General features: G+C 38.0%; 1 protein-coding gene across 6 annotated transcripts in view; it reads left to right on the top strand.

The window, feature by feature from the left end:
- Positions 1-22,776, top strand: part of BOLL (boule RNA binding protein) — a 90,119-nt gene that overhangs the window by 27,161 nt on the left and 40,182 nt on the right. For all 6 annotated transcript variants that reach the window (XR_013519027.1, XM_054257755.2, XM_035305229.3 and 3 more), the window contains exons 8-10: positions 4,473-4,520; positions 5,317-5,445; positions 16,962-17,060. Coding sequence is in view for 5 of the 6 variants with exons in the window: in XM_054257755.2 (XP_054113730.1) it covers positions 4,473-4,520; positions 5,317-5,445; positions 16,962-17,060 (276 nt within the window). In the remaining variant the exon portion in view is untranslated. The remainder of the gene's footprint in view (positions 1-4,472; positions 4,521-5,316; positions 5,446-16,961; positions 17,061-22,776) is intronic.

Below are 22,776 nucleotides of genomic sequence, written 5' to 3'. Positions count from 1 at the left end.
GGCAGAATTGCTTGAACCCGGAAGGTGGAGGTTGCAGTGAGCCGAGATCACGCCATTGCACTCCAGCCTGGGTAAAGAGAGCGAAACTCCGTCTCAAAACAAAAAATTATTCTTGTTAAAATGAAAAAATAAATGTGTTATTCTTTCATGAAAACACGTTTTTCTCACCTTTTGCCTTCTCTTTTCCTTCTGGAGTGCCCATTATATGAATGAATATTTATCCTCTTCATGGTATCTTATAAATCCTGCAGGTTTTCTTCATTCTTCTTTTTTTTTTCTGCCTGTGTTATTTCATAAGACCTGCCTTCAAGTTCAGAAATTCTTTCTTCTTCTTAGTCTAGTGTATTATTGAAATTCTTGGTTGCATTTTTATTTCATTCATTGATTTCTTCAGCTCTAGGATATCTGTGTTCTTTTTTTGTTTGGTTTTTTTTTTTTTTTTTTTTGGATATCTATCTCGTTCCTAAATTTCTCATTCAAATTATGAGTTGTTTTCATGATTTTGTTGAATTATCTATCTGTATTCTCTTGTGTCTCACTGAATTTCCTTCAGATTATTATTTGAATTCTTTTTCTGGCATTATGAAATACATATAAATATATCTGTATGATTGGGGTCTGTTAAAAGAGAATTATTGTTTTCATTAGAAGTGACATGTTTCCTTGATGGTTGATGTGTCCCTACATTGATTTCTACACATCTGGTACGAAAGTCACCTTTTTAAATTTGGAGTAGCTTTCATAGGGGAAGACTTATTTCCATGAATGGGTCTTGGGGTGTTGGTTCAGTGGGGTGCATTGGCCTTGGTTCTAGGTGGACCCACTAGTGTAGTCTCTGTGTAGTCTCAAGCTGTAATCCTCTCTGGTTTTATTTGCAGGATTCTCAGTGATCTAGGACAAGAAAGTCTGTGACAATGGTGATGGGACTTTGCCAGGGGTGGGCTTGCTGGGCTGTTGCTCAGGTCAGGGTTGTATACATGATCATGGTAAGTCTGGCTCACTGGGCTTGGGGCCACAAGGCTGTTACTCTGGCTGAGAGCACAGGCATGTAATTTCTCAGCCAGCCTGGGGTAGTGCCCACCAGAGGCAGTCTTTGGGGCTGTTTCTGAGGTTAGGTATGCAGGCACATGGCTCCTTGGCTGGCCTGGGGGTGTGTCTGCTGGAAGCAACCCATGGGACTGTTTCTCAGGCCTGCAACACAGCTGCATGGCCATTCAGTTGGCTAAGGATATGTTTGTCAAGGGCTATTTCTCCAGCTTGGGTGCAGGTACACAACTGCTCACCTGGCCAAGGGGCATGTCTGCTGGAGGTGGCCCATGGGGCTATTTCTCAAGTCTGGGACATAGGCACAGGGTGAATCACCTGGCCTGGAAATGTTTCTGTGAGGGCTGTTCCATAGCCCCAGGATACAGGCACAGGGCTACTTGGTCGGCCTGGGATCATGCCCACTGAAAGTGGACTATCGGGCTACTTCTCAGGCCTGGGACATAGGCTCAAGGCTGCTCAGCTGTCCTAGGGATGTGTCTTCTGGAGGGGTGGCCATGAGGCCATTTCTTAGGCCTGAGCCACGCCCACTCTCCTGGGGACGTTTCTGCCAGGGGAAGTTTCCAGAGCTATTTCTTGGGCTCTAATTCCATACACAGGGCAGATCAGAGGCTTATCTGCAGAGCATGAGGCACCTCTGGGTGGTTTCTCAGCCCTGTATGCAGTTGTGTAACCATTCTGTCCTGGGAGCATTTCAGCTGCTATGAGGATTGAGGACCTCTCTTGCTCAAGGGATTGCAGCAGTTGGACCAGCTCAAGAGTGGATTCAACCTGGGCAAGACAGCCAGATTGTCCCTCTAGCTGGAAGTGAAGGCAACAGAAGTTGGTTTCCCTGCAGTACAGGACCAGAATCAGCCAATCTTCAGCCTCAGGTTCCATGCTGCTGGGGTTGTGTTCAGCCACTGGTATGGACTTGGCAGAATGAAAATGGAACCCCAGTGCTGGAGACATGCAATAGCTATTGGCCCCCTAGAAGAGGGAGCACTTCAGAGGTGGCTATGGCCTAGAGATGCTATCATGCTGCAGCAGCTTGGCTCACAGGGTGGGGTGGAGAGGGTGGGGAATACACACTTTGTACTCCTAATTTGGGGCAATACAGCCACAAATTCCCAGCAGCTCTCCAAACTGTGAGACTGTGGCATTCTCCTGTTGCAAGGAGTGTAGATGTCTGCAGTAGCAATGCAGTCTGGTGGGGATCTTCTGCTTACCTTTTCCCTGCAATGAGAAACTGCAGAACTCCAGGCAGATCCAATCCTATCAGGAGAGAAGGAGTTGCAGAAGCTGAGTGGCTCCAGGCTGCACTCCTGGATTTGCAATAACCACAAGTGTGTCTCCACTCCCCTGCTGCACTCCAGCACTCTCCCTTTGATGCTCCTGTCAAATTGTAGCTGTTTATTTGTTGCCTTAGTCCTTTCTTGTGGCAGGGCAGGGAGCCAGTGGAAAATGAATGCCAGGCATCTCTGGTCAGCCATATTGCTGACATCATGCCTCTCTTTTTATACAACAGAAATAAACAATGTCATACAAGAAAATGGACTCTTTGCTTCCTTTTACCAAATATAATTAGGTCAGTTTTGTTCCCCTGGCTAACATTTAATCTAAAAAGTCTTTAGCAATAATTCCCCAAGTAAGATATAGGTATTGTATGCAAGTTGGGTTTTAAATGTTAACATATGTCAGTTTTCCACATAATTTATATTAAAGTAAATAATATATTGTGGTTTATTATATGTTATGACATCCTCTTTCAGTTAACCAGGATTCTTCATTAATTCTAGTAAGAAATTGGGGATAAGTGAACTATAATGCCAAACCATTTTGGTCCAGAGCAAGGGCATCAAACTATGATTTGCAGACCAAACTCCAGCCAGCAGACTGTTTTTGTAAATAAAGCATTATTGGAACACAGCCACATTTGTTTATTTATTGTCTGTGGCTCCTTTTGTACTACAGTGGATGAGCTGAGTAGTTGCAGATACTCCTTTTTTCCCCCTTATCCCAACCCTAGGCAACCTGTCATCTACTTACCTGTTTTTCTAGATTTGCCTATTGTGGATATATTGTATAAAATGAATTATGCAATATGAGATCTTTTGTGACTGGCTTCTTATATTTAGCATAATGTTTTGAAGATTTATCTATGTGATGGCATGTCTCAGTACTTCATTCTTGAATAATATCCAATTATATGGCTGCACTGTATACCACATTTCATTTATACATTCATCAGATGATGTACACTTGAGTTGTTTCTATCTTTTGACTGTTATAAATAATGCTGCCATGGACATTCACATACAAATTTTTATGTAGGCATATATTTTTATTTCTCTTAGGTCTTATAACTAAAGTGGAATTGCTGGGTCATATGATAACTCTATGTTTAACCTTTTAAAGAAATGTCAGACTATTTTCCAAAAGGCTGCACCATTTTACATTCCTACCAGCAGATTTTGAGGGCCCTAATTTCTCCACATGCCCATCAACACTTACAATCTACTTTTTTTTATTAAAGCCATCCTAGTGGGTATGAAGTGGTGTTGTATTATTGTTTTTATTTTTATTTCTCTGAAGGCTAGTAGTGTTGAGAATTATTTCTTGTGTTTATTGGCCATATGTATATCTTCTTTGGAGAAAAGTCTATTCATATCACTTGGCTGTTTTTAAGTTAGGTTACTTGCCTTTTGATTATTAAGTTGTAAGTGTTCTTTTTTTTTTTTTTTTTTTTTTTTTTTTTGAGACAGAGTCTCACTCTGTTTGCCAGGTGCCGGGCTGGAGTGCAGTGGCGCGATCTCAGCTCACTGCAACCTCTGACTCCCGGGTTCAAGCAATTCTCCTGCCTCAGCCTCCTGAGTATCTGAGACTACAGGCGCACACCACCATGCCCAACTAATTGTGTATTTTTAGTAGAGACGGGGTTTCACCATGTTGGCCAGATGGTCTCAATCTCTTGACCTAGTGATCCGCCAACCTCAGCCTCCCAAAGTGCTGGGATTACAGGCATGAGCCACTGCACCCGGCCCTGTAAGAGTTCTTTATACATTCTTGATATAATTTCCATATTTTCTTTCATCCTGTGGGTTGTATTTTCACTTGCACAAAAGTTTTTTAGAGTTTTGATGAAATCTTAATTTAACTACTTTTTTTTCTTGTTGCTTTGTTGTTTGTGCTTTTGGAGTCATAATTTTTAAAACGTTTCCTAATTCAAGGTCACAGACATTTACACCTGTTTTTTTTTCTAAGAGTTCTATAATTGTTGCTCTTACATTTAAGTCTCTGATCCATTTTGAGTTAATTTTTGTATATGGCTTGAGTTCATTTTTGTGTATGGTGTGAGGATATAACTTCATATTTTTGCCTGTAGATATCCAATTTTAACCCTTGTTTATAATCTGAGTGAGTTTTTGTTTTCTTTTATTTCATTTTAGGCCACTACACAGTATTTACCAGGACAGTGGCAGTGGAGTGTTCCTCAGGTAAATGTTAACTTTAAATTTTAAATCTTTCTTTCATTACATTCTTGTGAAGACTACATGAATACTAAAGTCAGGAGAACTAGGTTTGAGACTTCTTCTATTTATTAACTGTGATTCTTTCAGCAGTTCATTTTCAGTTTCTTTGTTTGTAAAATGGATGTAATGATACTATATTTTTGTAATTTTCCTTACATGATTTTTGTGAATATCAAATGATAATGCATAAGTGAAAGCATTTTATAAGTGAGTGCTGTATAAACATGAAAATTTACCCTTTTTCACTATTAGTATTATTTGAAAATTTAGCATTTTTCTAGCTTTACTTCAGATTTGGCTTCAGTTTTTATTCAGTTCCTAAATAAATATTCTATTTTCCAACTTTTGGTAACAAATAGTTTATCACCAAAAAAATTGTTTAATGACATTTTCTCACTTCCATTAGAAGTAACAGAGCTGAGAGCAGACATTTATGTCAATTTTATTCCATTGGTCACATTATTACAACCTTTACTGGTGATACTAATAGAATCATAATTATTATCTGAATTTATATATGAGGTTCTGAGTTATTGAGAAGTTTTAGTGCTTACCAGTGATAGGATTCTTTAACTACATCTACTCAATAGGAATTTATAGCAGATTCGGTCCTAATCTGTTGCTGAGATACTTATGTGCTATTTAAAAAAAAAAATAGGAAAATATAAAACAGATACTTCTCTCATCTGTTGGGTAAGTCATTTGGTTTAACAGAAATAACTAATCATATTTGAATTAGAAATATGGTTTTGTATTTTAGTCTCCTGCCTCTTCTGCTCCATTCTTATACCTACACCCTTCTGATGTTATTTATCAACCAGTGGAAATTGCACAGGATGGTGGATGTGTTCCTCCTCCACTGTCTCTGATGGAAACTTCAGTTCCAGAGGTATGTATTAGTCTTAAAGTAATTGATCTATAACTACCTCATGTTAACATTTATTTCTTTTTCTCTCTTTTTTAAATTTGTTCAAGGCCCTTATTGAAACTGCTTCATCTTCTGTTTTGTTGATTTATTCAAATCTCTTCCCTCTTCTTATATCTAAGAATGCATCATCTTAGACTTTTTCACTAATTGGTTCTGAACCATTCCCCAGTGTGTAGCTCCCTGTGTCTATGCATTCTCATTGCTCAGCTCCCACTTACAAGTGAGAATGTGCAGTGTTTGGTTTTCTGTTTCTGCGTTAGTTTGGTGAAGACAATGGCTTCCAGCTCCATCCACGTCCCTGCAAAGGACATGATCTCATTCCTTTTTGTGGCTGCATAGCATTCCATGGTGTATATTTACCACATTTTCTTTATCCAGTCTATCACTGATAGGCATTTGGATTGATTCCATGTCTTTGCTGTTGTGAATAGTACAGCAATGACATGCATGTGCATATATTTTTATAATAGAATGATTTCTATTTTGGGGGTATATACCCAGTAAGGGATTACTGGGTCAAATGGCATTTCTGCCTCTAGGTCTTTGGGGAATCACCACACTGTCTTCCACAATAGTTGAACTAATTTACATTTCCACCAACAATGCAAAGAAGCATTCCTATTTCTCCACAGCCTCACCAGCATCTCTTGTTTCTTGACTTTTTAACAATCACCTATCTGACTGGTGTGAGATGGTATCTCATTGTGGTTTTGATTAGTATTTCTCTAATGATCAGCGACGTTGAGCTTTTTTTATGTTTGTTGGCTGCATAAATGTCTTCTTTTGAGAAGTGTCTATGTGTTTTGCCTACTTTTTAACAGGGTTGCTTATTTTTCCTTGTAAATTTAAGTTCTTTGTATATTCTGGATATTAGACCTTTGTCAGATGGGTAGATAGCAGAAATTTTCTCCCATTCTGTAGATTGTCTGTTGACTCTGATGATACTTTATTTTGCTGAACAGAAGCTCTTTACTTAATTAGATACTGTTTGTCAATTTTTGCTTTGGTTGCAAGTGCTTTTGATGTTTTCATCATTAAATCTTTGCCTGTGCCTATGTCCTGAATGAATGGTATTGCCTAGATGTTTTTCCCATGGTTTTTATAGTTTTGGGTTTGACATTTAAGTCTTTAATCCATCTTGAGTTAATTTTTGTATAAGGAGTAAGGAAGGGGTCCAGTTTCAATTTTCTACATATGGCTAGCCAGCTTTCCCAGAAACATTTTTTTCATTATACTTTTAAGTTCTTGGATACATGTGCAGAATGTGCAGATTTGTTACATAGGTATATATGTACTATGGTGGTTTGCTGCACCCATCAACCCGTCATCTACATTAGGTATTTCTCCTAATGCTCTCCCTCCCATTGTCTCCCACCCCTCAACAGGCCCCAGTGTGTGACATTCCCCTCCCTATGTTCATGTGTTCTCATTATTCAACTCACACTTATGAGTGAAACATGCAGTGTTTGGTTTTATGTCTCTGTGTTGGTTTGTTGAGAATGATGGTTTCCAGCTTCATCCATGTCCCTGCAAAGGACACGAACTCATTCTTTTTTATGGCTGCATAGTATATTCCATGGTGTATATGTGCCACATTTTCTTTATCCATTCTATCATTAATGGGCATTCAGGTTGGTTCCAAGTCTTTGCTATTGTAAATAGTGCTGCACTAAACATACGTGTACATGTGTCTTTATAGCAGAATGATTTATAGTCCTTTGAGTATATACCCAGTAATGGGATTGCTGGGTCAAATGGTATTTCGGGTTCTAGATTCTTGAGCAATCATCACACTGTCTTCCATAATGGTTGACCTAATTTACAATTCCCACCAACAGTGTAAAAGCGTTCCTACTTCACATCCTCTCCAGCATCTGTTTCCTCACTTTTTAATGATCACCATTCTAACTGGTGTGAGATGGTTCTTATTGTAGTTTTAATTTGCATTTCTCTAATGACCAGTGATAATGAGCTTTTGTTCATATGTTTCTTGGCCGCATAAATGTCTTCTTTTGAGAAGTGTCTGTTCATATCCTTCTCACACTTTTTGATGGATTTGTTTGTTTTTTTATTGTAAATTTGTTTAAGTTCTTTGTAGATTCTGGATATTAGCCCTTTGTCAGATGGATAGATTGCAAAAATTTTCTCCCATTCTGTAGGTTGCCTGTTCACTCTGATGATAATTTCTTTTTCTGTGCAGAAGCTCTTTAGTTTAATTAGATCTGATAGATCAATTTTAGCTTTTATTGCCATTGCTTTTGGTGTTTTAGTTATGAAGTCTTTGCCCATGCCTATATCCTAAATGGTATTGCCCAGGTTTTCTTCTAGGGTTTTAATGGTTTTAGGTCTTATATTTAAGGCTTTAATCCATCTGGAGTTAATTTTTTTAATAAGGAAAGGGGTCTAGCTTCAGTTTTCTGTATATGGCTAGCCAGTTTACCCAACACCATTTGTTAAATAGGAAATCCTTTTCCCATTGCTTTTTTTTTGTCAGGTTTGTCAAAGATCAGATGGTTGTAGATGTGTGGTGTTATTTATGAGGCCTCTGTTCCAGTTCATTGGTCTATATATCTGTTTTGTTACCAATACCATACTGTTTTGGTTACGGTGGCCTTGTATAGTTTGAAGTCAGGTAGAGTGATGCCTCCAGCTTCATTCTTTTTGCTTAGGATTGTTTGGCTATATGGGCTCTTTTTGGTTCCTTATGAAATTTAAAGTAGCTTTTTTTAATTCTGTAAAGAAAGGCAGTAGTAGCTGGATGGGAATAGCATTGAATCTAAAAATTACTTTGGGCAGTATGGCTATTTTCACAATACAGATTCTTCCTATCCATGAGCATAGAATATTTTTCCATTTGTTTGTGTTCTCTCATTTCCTTGAACTGCTGTTGTAGTTCTCTTTGAAGAGGTCCTTCTTATCCCTTGTAAGTTGTTTCCCTAGATATTTTATTCTCTTTGTAACAATTTTGAATGGGAGTTCACTCGTGATTTGGCTCTCTGTCTTCTCTGTCTGTTATTGGGGTATAGGAATGCTTGTGATTTTTGCACATTGATTTTGTATTCTGAGACTGCTGAAATTGCTTATCAGCTTAAGGAGATTTGGGCTGAGACCTATGGGGTTTCTAAATATACAATCATGTCATCTGCAAACAGAGACAATTTGACTTCCTCTCTTCCTATTCGAATACTCATTATTTTTTAATCTTCCCTGACTGCCCTTGCCAGAACCTCCAAAACTATGTCAAATAGGAATGGTGAGAGAGGGCATCCTTGTCTTGTGCTAGTTTTCAAAGGGAATGCTTCTAGCTTTTGCCCATTTAGTATGATATTGGCTATGGGTTTGTCATAAATAGCTCTTATTATTTTGAGATATGTTTCATCAATACCTAGTTTATTGAGTGTTTTTAGCATGAAGGGAATGTTGAATTTTATCAAAGCCTTTTCTGCATCTATCGAGATAATCATATGGTTTTTGTCACTGGTTCTGTTTATGTGATGGATTACGTGTATTGATTTGTGCTTGTTGAACCAGCCTTGCATCCCAAGGATGAAGCTGACTTGATCATGGTGGATAAGCTTTTTGATGTGCTGCTGGATTAGGTCTGCCAGTATTTTACTGAGGATTTTCGCATTGATGTTCATCAGGGATATTTCTTTTTTTATTGTGTCTCAGTCAGGTTTTGGTATCAGGGTGATGCTAGCCTCATAAAATGAGTTAGAAAGGAATCCCTCTTTTTCTATTGTTTGGAATAGTTTCAGAAGGAATGGTACCAACTCCTCTTTGTACCTTTAGTGGAATTCAGCTGTGAATCCTTCTGGTCCTGGGCTTTTTTTGATTGTTAGGCTATTACTGCCCCAATTTCAGAACTTGTTATTGGTCTATTCACGGATTTGACTTCTTCCTTGTTTAGTCTTGAGAGAGTGTATGTGTCTAGGAATTTATCCATTTCTTCTAGATTTTCTAGTGTATTTGCATAGAGGTGTTTATAGTATTCTCTGATAGTAGTTTGTATTTCTGTGGGGTCAGTGGTATTATCCCCTTTATCATTTTTATTGTGTCTATTTGATTCTTCTCTCTTTTTCTTCTTTATTAGTCTGGCTAGCAGTCTATCTATTTTGTTGATCTCTTTAAAAAGCCAGCTCACAGATTCATTGATTTTTTTTGAAGGGTTTTTTGTGTCTCTATCTCCTTCAGTTTTCCTTTCTGATCTTAGTTATTTCTTATATTCTGCTAGCTTTCAAATTGGTTTGCTCTTGCTTCTCTTGTTCTTTTAATTGTGATGTTAGGGTGTTGATTTTAGATTGTTCCCACTTTCTCCCATGGGCATTTAGTGTTATAAGCTTCCCTCTAAAAACTGCTTTGGGTGTGTCCCAGAGATTCTGGTATGTTGTGTCTTTGTTCTCATGGGTTTCAAAGAACATCTGTATTTCTGCCTTAATTTTGTTATTTACCCAGTAGTCATTCAGGAGAAGGTTGTTCAGTTTCCATGTAGTTGTGTGGTTTTGAATGAGTTTCCTAATCTAGAGTTCTAATTTGATTGTACTGTGGTCTGAGAGACTGTTTGGTATGATTTCTGTTCTTTTGCATTTGCTGAGGAGTGTTTTACTTCCAACTGTGTGGTAAATTTTAGAACAAGTGCTATGTGATACTGAGAAGAATGTTTATTTGTTGATTTGGTGTGGAGAGTTCTGTAGATGTCTATTACGTCTGCTTGTCCAGAGATGAGTTCAACTCCTGAATATCCTTGTTAACTTTCTGTCTCATTGATCTGTCTAATATTGACAGCAGAGTGTTAAAGTCTCCCACTATTATTGTGTGGGAGTCTAAGTCTCTTTGTAGGTCTCTAAGAACTTGCTTTATGAATCTGGGTCCTCCTGTATTGGGTGCCTACACATTTAGTATAGTTAGCTCTTCTTGTTGATTGAACCCCTTACCATTATGTAATACCCTTCTTTGTCTTTTTTTATCTTTTTTGGTTTAAAGTCTGTTTTATCAGAAACTAGGATTCCAACTTTTGCTCTTTTTTTTACTTTCCATTTGCTTGGTAAATATTCCTCCATCCCTTTATTTTCAGCCTATATGTGTCTTTACACATGAGATGGGTCTTCTGAATACAGCACACCAATGGGTCTTGACTCTATCCAATTTGCTGGTCTGTGCCTTTTAGTTTTGACATTTACCCCATTTACATTTTAGGTTAATATTGTTGTATGAATTTGATCCTGTCATGTTGATGCTAGCTGGTTATTTTGCCCATAAGTTGATGTAGTTTCTTCATAGTATCAATGATCTTTACATTTTGGTATGTTTTTGCAGTGACTGGTACTGGTTTTTCCTTTTCATAGTGCTTCCTTCAGGCAGGCCTGGTGGTGACAAAATCCCTCAGCATTTGCTTGTCTGTGAAAGATTTGATTTCCCCTTTACTTATGAAGCTTCGTTTGGCTGGATATGAAATTCTGGGTTTTGAAAATCCTTTTCTTTAATAATTTTGAATATTGGCCCTCACTCTCTTCTGGCTTGTAGGATTTCTGCAGAGAGATCTGCTGTTAGTCTGTTGGACTTCCCTTAGTCTGTTGGACTTCCCTTTGTGGATAACCTGACCTTTCTCTCTGCCCTCAACATTTTTTCCTTCATTTCAACCTTGGTGAATCTGGCAATTGTGTGTCTTGGGGGTGGTCTTCTCAAGGAGTATTTTAGTGGAGTTCTCTGAATTTCCTGAATTTGAATGTTGGCCTGTCTTGCTAGGTTGGCGAAGTTCTCCTGGATAATATGCTGAAATGTGTTTTCCAACTTGTTTCCATTCTCCCTGTCACTTTCAGGTACACCAATCAAATGTATGTTTGGCCTTTTCACATAGTTCCCTATTTCTTTAAGACTTTGTTCATTCCATTTTATTCTTTTTGCTCTAATCTTGTCTTTATGCTTCATTTCATTAAATTGATCTTCAATCTCTGAATCCTTTCTTCCACTTGATCAATTGGGCTATTGATACTTGTGTATGCTTCACAAAGTTCTTGTGCTGTTTTTCAGCTCCATCAGGTCATTTATATTCTTCTCTAAACTGATTATTTTAGTTAGCAGTTCCTGTAACCTTTTATCAACATTCTTAGCTTCCTTGCACTGGATTAGAACATGCTCCTTTAGCTCGGAGGAGTTTGTTATTACCCATCTTCTGAAGCCTACTTCTGTTAATTCGTCAAACTCATTCTCCATCCAGTTTTGTTCCCTTACTGTCAAGGAGTTGTGATCCTTTGGAGGGGAGGAGACATTCTGGTTTTGGAATTTTCAGCATTTTTGTGCTGGGTTTTCCTCATCTTTGTGGATTTGTCTTCCTTTGATCTTTGATGCTAATGACCTTTGAATGAGGTTTTTGCGTGGACTCCTTGTTGATGTTGATGTTATTGCTTTGACTCCTTTTTGTTGATGTTGATGTTGATGTTATTGCTTTATGTTTGTTAGTTTTCCTTCTAACAGTCAGGTCCCTCTTCTTCAGGTCTTCTGGAGTTTGCTGGAGGTCCACCCAGACCCTGTTTGCCTGGGTATCACCAGCAGAAGCTGCAGAATAGCAAAGATTGCTGCCTGCCCCTTCCTCTGGAAGCTTTGTCCTAGAGGGGCATCCACCAGATGCCAGCTGGAGCTCTCCCATATGAGGTGTCTGTCAACTCCTACTGGGAGGTTTCTCCCAGTCAGGAGGCATGGGGGTCAGGGACCAACTTGAGGAGGGAGTCTGTTCCTTAGCAGAGCTTGAGCACTGTACTGGGAGATCCACTTCCCTCTGCAGAGCCAGCAGGCAGGAACGTTTAAATCTGTTGAAGCTCCACCCACAGCTGCCCCTTTCCCCAGGTGCTCTGTCCCAGGGAAATGGGCGTTTTATCCATAAGCCCCTGACTGGGGCTACTGCCTTTCTTTCAGAGATGCCCTGCCCAGAGAGGAGGAATCTAGAGAGGCAGTCTGGCTACAGCGGCTTTGCAGTGCTGAGGTGGATTCCGCCCAGTTCAAACTTCCTGGAGGCTTTGTTTACCCTATGGGGGGAGAACTGTCTACTCAAGCCTCCGTAATGGTCTGTCCTCCTCCCTGCAACCTGGAGCATCCCAGGTCAACCTCAAACTGTGCTGGCTGCAAGAATTTCAAACCAGTGGGTCTTAGCTTGTTGGGTTCCATAGAAGTGGGATTTGCTGAGCAAAACCACTTGGCTCCCTGATTTCAGCTCCCTTTCCAGAGGAGTGAATGGTTCTGTCTTGCTGGGGTACCAGGCACCACTGGGGTATGAACAAAAAAACCCCCTGCAGCTGGTTCAGTGTCTGCCCAAATGGCCACCCAGTTTTGTGCTTAAAACCTGGGGTCCTGGTGATGTAGCACCTGATGGAATTTTCTATTCTGCAGGTTGCAAAAACCATGGAAAAAGCATAGTATCTGGGCCTGATAGCACTGTCCCTCACAGCACAGTCCCTCACAGCACAGTCCCCTGTGGCTTCCCTTGGCTGGGAGAGGGAGTCCCCGAACCCCTTGCACTTCCCAGGTCGCCCTACTTCTGCTCACCCTCCATGGGCTGCACCCACTGTCTAACCAGTCCCAATGAGATTAACTGGGTACCTCAGTTGGAATTGCAGAAATCATCTGCTTTCTGTGTTGGTCTCGCTGGGAGCTGCAGACTGGAGCCGTCTCTATTCAGCCATCTTGCCCTAGACCTCCCCAGCAGCATTTATTAAACAGGGAATTCTCTCTCCCTTGCTTGTTTTTGTCAGATTTGTTGAAGATGGTTGTAGATGTGCAGTCTTATTTCTGAGTTCTCTATCCTAGTCCATTGGTCTATGTGTCTGTTTTTGTACCAATACCATGTGCATGATATGTTTTAAATCATTGTCATGAAAGATTAGAAAATTAGCATTCACCTCTCAATTTAAGTACATTGTTTTATTACTTTTGTAACATTATAATTCTGTTCTGAGACAATAATTTACACAGTTGGATCTTAATATTTAGCATCAATACTTTTACTTGGATTTCTTTATTCTTTGTTTCATGCCCCACTTATTTTTTGTAGTTTCTTTTTTTCCCAGCTTTACCAAAGTGTAATTAACAAAAAATGGTATACATTTACAGTATACAGCATGATGTTTGGATATATGTACACATTGTGAAAAGATGACCCCAATCAAGTTAATCCATCACTTCATTTGGTTATCCTTTTTTTTTTGTTTGTGGTGAGAACATTTAAAGTACCTGAATTTGTAGCAATTTTCAAGTATATAATACATTATTATTAACTGTAGTCACCATGCTATACAGTAGATCTCCAGAGCATATTCATCCTTTAGAACCAAAACTCTGTACCCTTTGACGAACATCTTCCATCTCATTCCCCATCCCCAGCCCCTGGCAACCACCATTCTTCTTTCTGCTTCTATGAGTTCGACTTTTTCACATTCTGCATATAAGTGAAATCATTCAGTATTTGTCTTTCTGTGCTTGGCTTATTTCACTCATCATAATGATGAACTCCAGGTTCATCCATGTTGTCATAAATGACAGGATCTCCTTCTTTGTTAAGGCTGAACAGTATTCCATTGTGTATAGAGATACTACATTTTCTTTATCTATTCACCCATTGATGGACACTAAAGTTAATTCCACATCTATTGACTATTATGAATAATGCTGCAGTGAACATGGAAGTGCAGATTTCTCTTTGACATACTGACTTCATTTCCTTTAGGTATATATGCACAGTAATGGGATTTCTAGATCATATGAGAGTATTTTTAATTTTCTGAGAAACTGCCTTACTGTTTTCCAAAATGACCATACTAATTTACATTCCCACCATCAGTGTACAAGGATTCCCTTTCTTCCACATCCTTGCCAGAGATCATTTTCTTTCCTTGTGAAGTCCTTTTTATCACAGGTATTCTGTATTGGGATGTGGCAATGCTACTTCCTTTCCCACTTTTACCCTGCTTCACCTCCAGCAGTGTTCCTTAGGTAAAAGCTAGATAGTAGACAAGAAAAAATGTATAAATATAATTTCTCCATCAATTCTACCTTCCTGTTACTAAATCATGTAAAACAGGATCTCTGTGGAGATATTTTATGCTTCTACTTCACCCTGACCAATACATACTTCTGCACTCAAGACTCTAAAATATCTTTGAAGAGGTCTTCCAGAACATCAACCTCTAGGGAAATCTTTATCCTTTCTGATGTCTGAGGAGGCTCCAGAATCTTCCTCTATATTGGTCCAACTTGCACTTGGCAGACATTTTACATTGTGTGTCGTTTGGGAGTCATAGACGTTTTCCTCTTTAATTGATGATGGCATTTTAAAAATCTATATTTTGTCCTTTTTGTTATTTTCTTGTTTGCAAAGAGCAGGTAGTGAGATAAGAATGCTTTTACATTTGATTTTTTGTCAGAATCTCTTTTGGCATTAAATCATTATTTTTAATTCCTGATATCAGGATACTGTCAGAATGTATGCACTATTTAATAGAATCTAGTAAGGCTTTTCTGAAAATATTGCTCATTATTGTCTTATAACTTGTAAACTTTGTGTGATATTTCCGTACAAAATATTTGCATATTTTGGTTTCAATATTGTTTCTAGTAGATGGTATAGTCTAATATATAATTTGACTATAGAATATATTAGAATAGAGTGGGATAGTTTATAGAGTTTTTTCCCTAAAATTAAGAACTTCAGGGCTTTTCTTGAGAGTGTTATAGTCAGACCTTCTTTTTAAAGAAAAAAAAAGTTAGCATCTTCACTCACTTATTTCAATGATTATATTAAACCTTTGCCAAGCCCTCAGTACTACCAGATTGCCCCCACTCCAACAACTGCCTGTGTCATTCTAAGAATGTAGCTTTGCCTTCTCTTTTGCAGAGTAAGAACATATTTGTGGAAACCAGCTCAGCCTCCAACCCTCAAAACACAAATTTACCTGAATCCTAACTCATTCTTAGCTTCTTATATTTATTTAGTGACTTTCAGTCTTGTCCAAGGTTGTTTATACCTCTTGCAATCTAGATGCTGTCGGTTCCCTCCTCCTCAGGGGCCTCATTCCATCTACTGTTATTTTTCTCTCTTGTATTTGAAGTCTTCTTGTCTCCATTGGTTTACAGCTTCACCACTTACTGTGTTACTTTGAGGAATTACTTAACCCTTTGTAGTCTTGCTTTCAAATTTTTCTTATTTGTAAAATGAGGACATCAGGAAAATCTATTATGCAGGATTGATGTAAAGACTAGAGATATGGTATACAAAGTTCTTTGTATAGTGCCTAGCACCTTGTAAGAGGCAATGTTATCGATAACTATGATACACACCCTCACCAATTCCCTAATTTTCTACTACCCTTCAAAGCCAAGTTTCTTGAAAAAGTAGTCTACATTCAGAATTTCTGCTACTTTGCTATCCATTCACTCCTCACCTGCTGAAGTCTACTTCATTACCTTTCTGCCAAAGCTGCCTTGGACAAAGGTCCTCAATGGCTTCCTAACTGCCACAAACTTTCCTTCCTTTTTAGTCTTATTTGACTTCTCAGAAACATCGTACCTACTCCTTAAAACTCTTCCTACCCTTGATTTCCATGATACTACTCTCTTCTGGCAGTCCTGTTACCTTCATTTGTTTTCCTTTAAAGGCAGATTTCATATTTGGTTCTCCATTCTTTCGCCACATATACTCATTCTGATGTTATCCTCCATAGCCATATATCTAGCCCCAGTCTCACTCCTCAGTTTTAGACTGCAGTAGCCACTGCAATAGCCCCTAGCCACATGTGGCAATTGAGCACTTGAAATGTGGCAAAACCAAATTGAGATGTCCCCTAAGTGTAAAATACATACTGGGTTTTCAAGACACCATATGAAAAAAGAATGTAAAACATCTTGGTAATGTTTATATTGATTATACTTTTATATGATAATAGTTTAATATGTATTAGTTTAAATAAAATGCATTACTAAAAATTAATTTTACCATTTTTTCTTTTCTACCGTGACAATGGGAAATTTTTAAATAACGTGTGTAGCTCACATTATACTTTTATTTGACAATGCTGGTCTAGAGCCACATCTATCAATAATATACTTCTACTAGAATTCCTACAAATACCACAAATTTTGTATATCACAAACTTAACTCCTTCTCTCCAACCCCTCATGCACAATTACATGAATATTAAGCTTTCCTTGTATTCTATATCCCAATGAATGGTACCACCATCTACTGAACAAGTTATAATTGCATTTACATAATCTCTTCCCCTCCCTGTTGTATCCCTATACATGTCTAAAGGACTTAGGATTATTGTACTGTTTCCCTCATCAGATTATAAGTTAATTAAACATAGGGGAATGTGTTTTTAACTATTTCTACATTGTATAGCAAGATGTTTAGTATATTGTAAATGCTGAATAAATATTTTGAATTAATAAATGAAAGGTAATTTTTTTCTCTCACTTTTTTGTAATAGCCTTATTCTGATCATGGAGTTCAAGCAACATATCACCAGGTTTATGCTCCAAGTGCCATCACTATACCTGCGCCTGTGATGCAGCCTGAACCAATTAAAGTAAGAAGTTTGTTTTGACTTTTTACTTTGTTTTTCTTCCATTATATTTCAAGTTTTCCAGGCTTCTCTTTTAGAAAGGAACAACTTTGGATATTTGTGATGAGAAGTACAGAATTAGCAAACTCTTTCATGTGAAGGAAATATAATTCTAAATTAACTATAATGGTCAATTTTTTATGTATTGTGGTAACATGTGCAACTTAAAATTTTCTATTTTAACCATTGTTAAGTGTACAATTCAATGGCATTAATTACATTCACAATGCTATGCAACCATCACCATTGTTTCCAAACATTTTCCTCATCCCAAGTTGAAACTCTGCACTCATTAAGCAATAACTCCTCCTTTGTGCTTCTTCCCAACCCCTAGTCCCTGGTAACCTCTAATCTACTTTCTGTCTGTATGAATTTGCCTATTCTAGATACTTAATATATAGTACTCTGATTTTTATTATCTATGTTGATGGCATGTGACATTTATGGGGAGGTGAAAACAATTAATGATCTCCTCTTCCAGTTTGGGAATCATGTTCATGCCTTCTTAGTCAGATTCAGGCCAAAGAATGATAATCTGATTATATCCATGTATATAACATATTTTAACTATCTACTATGTAGCAGGGAATGTTTCATATTCCCTTATGACCAAGTTTCTTAGTGAAACTCTTGCATCATCCCTTTAAGTAAATGAACTTTATCTGCAGTAAAGAACCACAGATTGATCAACTTTTGAGATGGTAATATGAATCCTGCATACAGTGTACTTTGGTGAGGAAGGTAAAATAATGGATGTTAGCTATTTCACACTCATATTTATGTTCTGGCACATCCTATGTGTTGAACTTAATACCAAGACAGTCTTACTTTAAGAAGCCTCCCAGCCTTCTCATGTCCCTTCACCCCATCACCACTCACTGCCATTACCACTCATTGAATCCCTTCACTGCCTTTACCACTATACAGCAAACGTGAAATAAAACCATAATTTTGACATAGTGTCAACACCTATAGTGTTACTGAACATTACTTATATATTTTAAGTATAGTTAGAATATCTTTAAGTATAGGCTTCATTTTTAGTATAGTTAGAATATCTTCTAAAACAGACTTCTTCTGACATTATATTACTCCAAATGTACTTCTGCAGAAATCGCTGATATTGCTATGCCATATTATATTATATAAGTGATAGTTATTTTCAGTTACTGAGAGAGAGCTTGCACAAGTGATGGAAATTGTATAATTTATACAATTATACAAATTGAATAATTTGAATAGAGGACGGGGTGGTGGGTGGTATTTGGACAGGAGAAATTTCCAAAGGATATTAATGTTAAACATTCTTAAAATTTAATTCTTCTAGTTTAAGAAGATATATTCTCTAAATTTTCTTAGGTCTGTGAGTAGATAATATCAGAAATTGTACAGAGAAACTGGTGTCTTACTCTTTAATATAGTCATACAAAGATTACCAATTCTGGCCAAGTGTGGTGGTTCATGCCTGTAATCCCAGCACTTTGGGAGGCCAAGGTAGGAGGATTGCTTGAAGCCAGAAGTTTGAGACCATAGTGAGACCCTGTCTCTATAAAATAAAATTCTTTTTAACTAGCTGGGCATGGTGGTGCACCCTAGAGTGCTAACTACTCGGGAGGCTGAGGCAGGAGCATCACTTGAGCCCAAAGATTCAAGGTTACAGTGAGCTACGATCACACCATTACATTCTAGCCTGGGCAACAAAATGAGACCGTGTATATCTCTAAAAATTTTTTTTATATTTTTTAATCACAAATTTCTCATTTGTTAGAGATGAAAAAATAAATAATAATAGACTTCCAAAGTCAAAACTGAAACACAAGACAATTATGTAGAATTTTGTGTTTCTTGTTTTTATTTTTTAAGTTTAAATGTTTTATGCATTTTATACTCAATATTTTTCTTTAGGTGATTTAGTGGCCCTCAATACAAAATGATGTCCCATTCAAAGACAGACACTCTCCAAAACCACTTCTGTAGTTTTCTACTACTGTATAACTGTAGAAATGCTTTAATATGCATGTATTACTGTGTGGCAAATTATCTATTTTTGTTCATAGTACATTTGTATTATAACGTGGAAATCTTAATATATAAATGTTGTTCTATATTACAAAACAATCTTTTTCTAGAACATATTACTAATATTAAAATATTAGAGAATAACATTTGAAACACTAGGCTTTTTTTTACTTCCAATGCAAATTTTCCCTAGTACCAAAAATCTTGGTGATTCTTTTTTTTTTTTTTTCCCTTATTTTTTTATTGCATTTTAGGTTTTGGGGTACATGTGCAGAGCATGCAATACAGTTGCATAGGTACACACATGGCAGTGTGTTTTGCTTTCTTTCTCCCCTTCACCCACTTTTGGCATTTCTCCCCAGGCTATCCCTCCCCACCTCCCCCTCCCACTGGCCCTCCCCTTTTCCCCCCAATAGACCCCAGTGTTTAGTACTCCCCTCTCTGTGTCCATGTGTTCTCATTTGTCATCTCCTGCCTATGAGTGAGAATATGCGGTGTTTCATTTTCTGTTCTTGTGTCAGTTTGCTGAGAATGATGTTCTCCAGATTCATCCATGTCCCTACAAACGACACGAACTCATCATTTCTGATTGCTGCATAATATTCCATGGTGTATATGTGCCACATTTTCCCAATCCAGTCTATCATCAATGGGCATTTGAGTTGATTCCAGGTCTTTGCTATTGTAAACAGTGCTGCAATAAACATTCGTGTAAATGTTTCCTTATAGTAGAACGACTTACAGCCTTTTGGATATATACCCAGTAATGGGATTGCTGGGTCAAATGGAATTTCTATTTCTAAGGCCTTGAGGAATCGCCACACTGTCTTCCACAATGGTTGAACTAATTTACACTCCCACCAACAGTGTAAAAGTGTTCCTTTTTCTCCACATCCTCTCCAGCATCTGTTGTCTCCAGATTTTTTAATGATCGCCATTCTAACTGGCGTGAGATGGTATCTCAATGTGGTTTTGATTTGCATCTCTCTGATGACCAGTGACGATGAGCATTTTTTCATATGATTGTTGGCCTCATATATGTCTTCTTTTGTAAAGTGTCTGTTCATATCCTTTGCCCACTTTTGAATGGGCTTGTTTGTTTTTTTCCTGTAAATCTGTTTGAGTTCTTTGTAAATTCTGAATATCAGCCCTTTGTCAGATGGGTAAACTGCAAAAATTTTTTCCCATTCTGTTGGTTGCCGATTCACTCCAGTGACTGTTTCTTTTGGCGTGCAGAAACTGTGGAGTTTCATTAGGTCCCATTTGTCTATTTTGGCTTTTGTTGACAATGCTTTTGGTGTTTTGTTCATGAAGTCCTTGCCTACTCCTATGTCCTGGATAGTTTTGCCTAGATTTCCTTCTAGGGTTTTTATGGTGCCGGGTCTTATGTTTAAGTCTTTAATCCATCTGGAGTTAATTTTAGTGTAAGGTGTCAGAAAGGGGTCGAGTTTCTGCTTTCTGCACATGGCTAGCCAGTTTTCCCAACACCATTTGTTAAACAGGGAATCCTTTCCCCATTGCTTGTTTTTGACAGGTTTATCAAAGATTGTATAGTTGTAGATATGTTGTGTTTCCTCCGGTGCCTCTGTTTTGTTCCATTGGTCTATATCTCTGTTTTGGTACCAGTACCATGCTGTTTTGATTACTGTAGCCTTGTAGTATAGTTTGAAAACCGGAAGTGTGATGCCCCCCGCTGTGTTCTTTTTGCTTAGAATTCATTTGGCTATGCCAGCTCTCTTTTGGTTCCATATGAAGTTCATGGTGGTTTTTTCCAGTTCTGTGAAGAAAGTCAATGGTAGCTTGATGGGGATAGCATTGGTTCTGTAAATTACTTTGGGCAGTATAGCCATTTTCACGATATTAATTCTTCCTAACCATGAACATGGAATGTTTCTCCATCTGTTTGTGTCCTCTGTGATTTCGTTGAGCAGTGGCTTGTAGTTCTCCTTGAAGAGGTCTCTTACGTTCCTTGTGAGTTGTATTCCAAGGTATCTTATTCTTTTTGTAGCAATTGTGAATGGCAGTTCGTTCTTGATTTGGCTTTCTTTAAGTCTGTTATTGGTGTAGACGAATGCTTATGATTTTTGCACATTGATTTTATATTCTGAGACTTTGCTGAAGTTGCTTATCAGTTTCAGGAGTTTTTGGGCTGAAGCGATGGGGTCTTCTAGGTATACTATCATATCGTCTGCAAATAGAGACAATTTGGCTTCCACCTTTCCAATTTGAATACCCTTTATTTCTTTTTTTTGCCTGATTGCTCTGGCTAGAACTTCTAGTACTATATTGAAAAGGAGTGGTGAGAGAGGGCATCCTTGTCTAGTGCCGGATTTCAAAGGGAATGCTTCCAGTTTTTGCCCATTCAGTATGATATTGGCTCTTGGTTTGTCATAAATAGCTTTTTTTACTTTGAGATACGTTCCATTGATACCGAGTTTATTGAGGGTTTTTAGCATAAAGGGCTGTTGTATTTTGTCAAATGCCTTCTCTGCATCAATTGAGATAATCATGTGGTTTTTGTTTTTGGTTCTGTTTATGTGGTGAATTACGTTTATAGAACGTATGTTCTATAAAGTTCTATATATGCGTATGTTGAACCAGCCTTGCATCCCCAGGATGAATCCTACTTGACCGTGATGAATAAGCTTTTTGATTTGCTGTTGCAATCGGCGTGCCAATATTTTATTGAAGATTTTTGCATCTATGTTCATCATGGATATTGGCCGGAAGTTTTCTTTGCTTGTTGGGTCTCTGCCGGGTTTTGGTATCAGGATGATGTTGGTCTCATAAAATGATTTGGGAAGGATTCCCTCTTTTTGGATTATTTGGAATAGTTTTAGAAGGAATGGTACCAGCTCCTCTTTGTGTGTCTGGTAGAATTTGGCTGTGAACCCATCTGGACCTGGGCTTTTTTTGTGTGGTAGGCTCTTAATTGCTGCCTCAACTTCAGACCTTGTTATTGGTCTATTCATAGTTTCAGCTTCCTCCTGGTTTAGGCTTGGGAGGACACAGGAGTCCAGGAATTTATCCATTTCTTCCAGGTTTACTAGTTTATATGCATAGAGTTGTTTGTAATATTCTCTGATGATGGTTTGAATTTCTGTGGAGTCTGTGGTGATTTCCCCTTTATCATTTTTTATTGCATCTATTTGGTTGTTCTCTCTTTTATTTTTAATCAGTCTGGCTAGTGGTCTGTCTATTTTGTTGATCTTTTCAAAAAACCAGCTCTTGGATTTATTGATTTTTTGAAGGGTTTTTCGTGTCTCTATCTCCTTCAGTTCAGCTCTGATCTTAGTTATTTCTTGTCTTCTGCTGGGATTTGAGTTTTTTTTATCTTGGTCCTCTAGCTCTTTCAATTTTGACGATAGGGTGTCAATTTTGGATCTCTCCATTCTCCCCATATGGGCACTTATTGCTATATACTTTCCTCTAGAGACTGCTTTAAATGTGTCCCAGAGATTCTGGCATGTTGTGTCTTTGTTCTCATTGGTTTCGAAGAACTTCTTTATTTCTGCCTTCATTTCATTGCTTACCCAGTCAACATTCGAGAGCCAGTTGTTCAGTTTCCATGAAGCTGTGTGGTTCTGGGTCGGTTTCTGAATTCTGAGTCCTAACTTGATTGCACTATGGTCTGAGAGGCTGTTTGTTATGATTTCAGTTG

This window comes from Callithrix jacchus, chromosome 6 (genome assembly GCF_049354715.1).
Source record: "Callithrix jacchus isolate 240 chromosome 6, calJac240_pri, whole genome shotgun sequence".
Classification (NCBI taxonomy): Eukaryota; Metazoa; Chordata; class Mammalia; order Primates; family Cebidae; genus Callithrix; species Callithrix jacchus.
The sequence above is the reverse complement of the archived record's forward strand: the minus strand, read 5'-3'. Positions and strand labels throughout refer to the sequence as shown.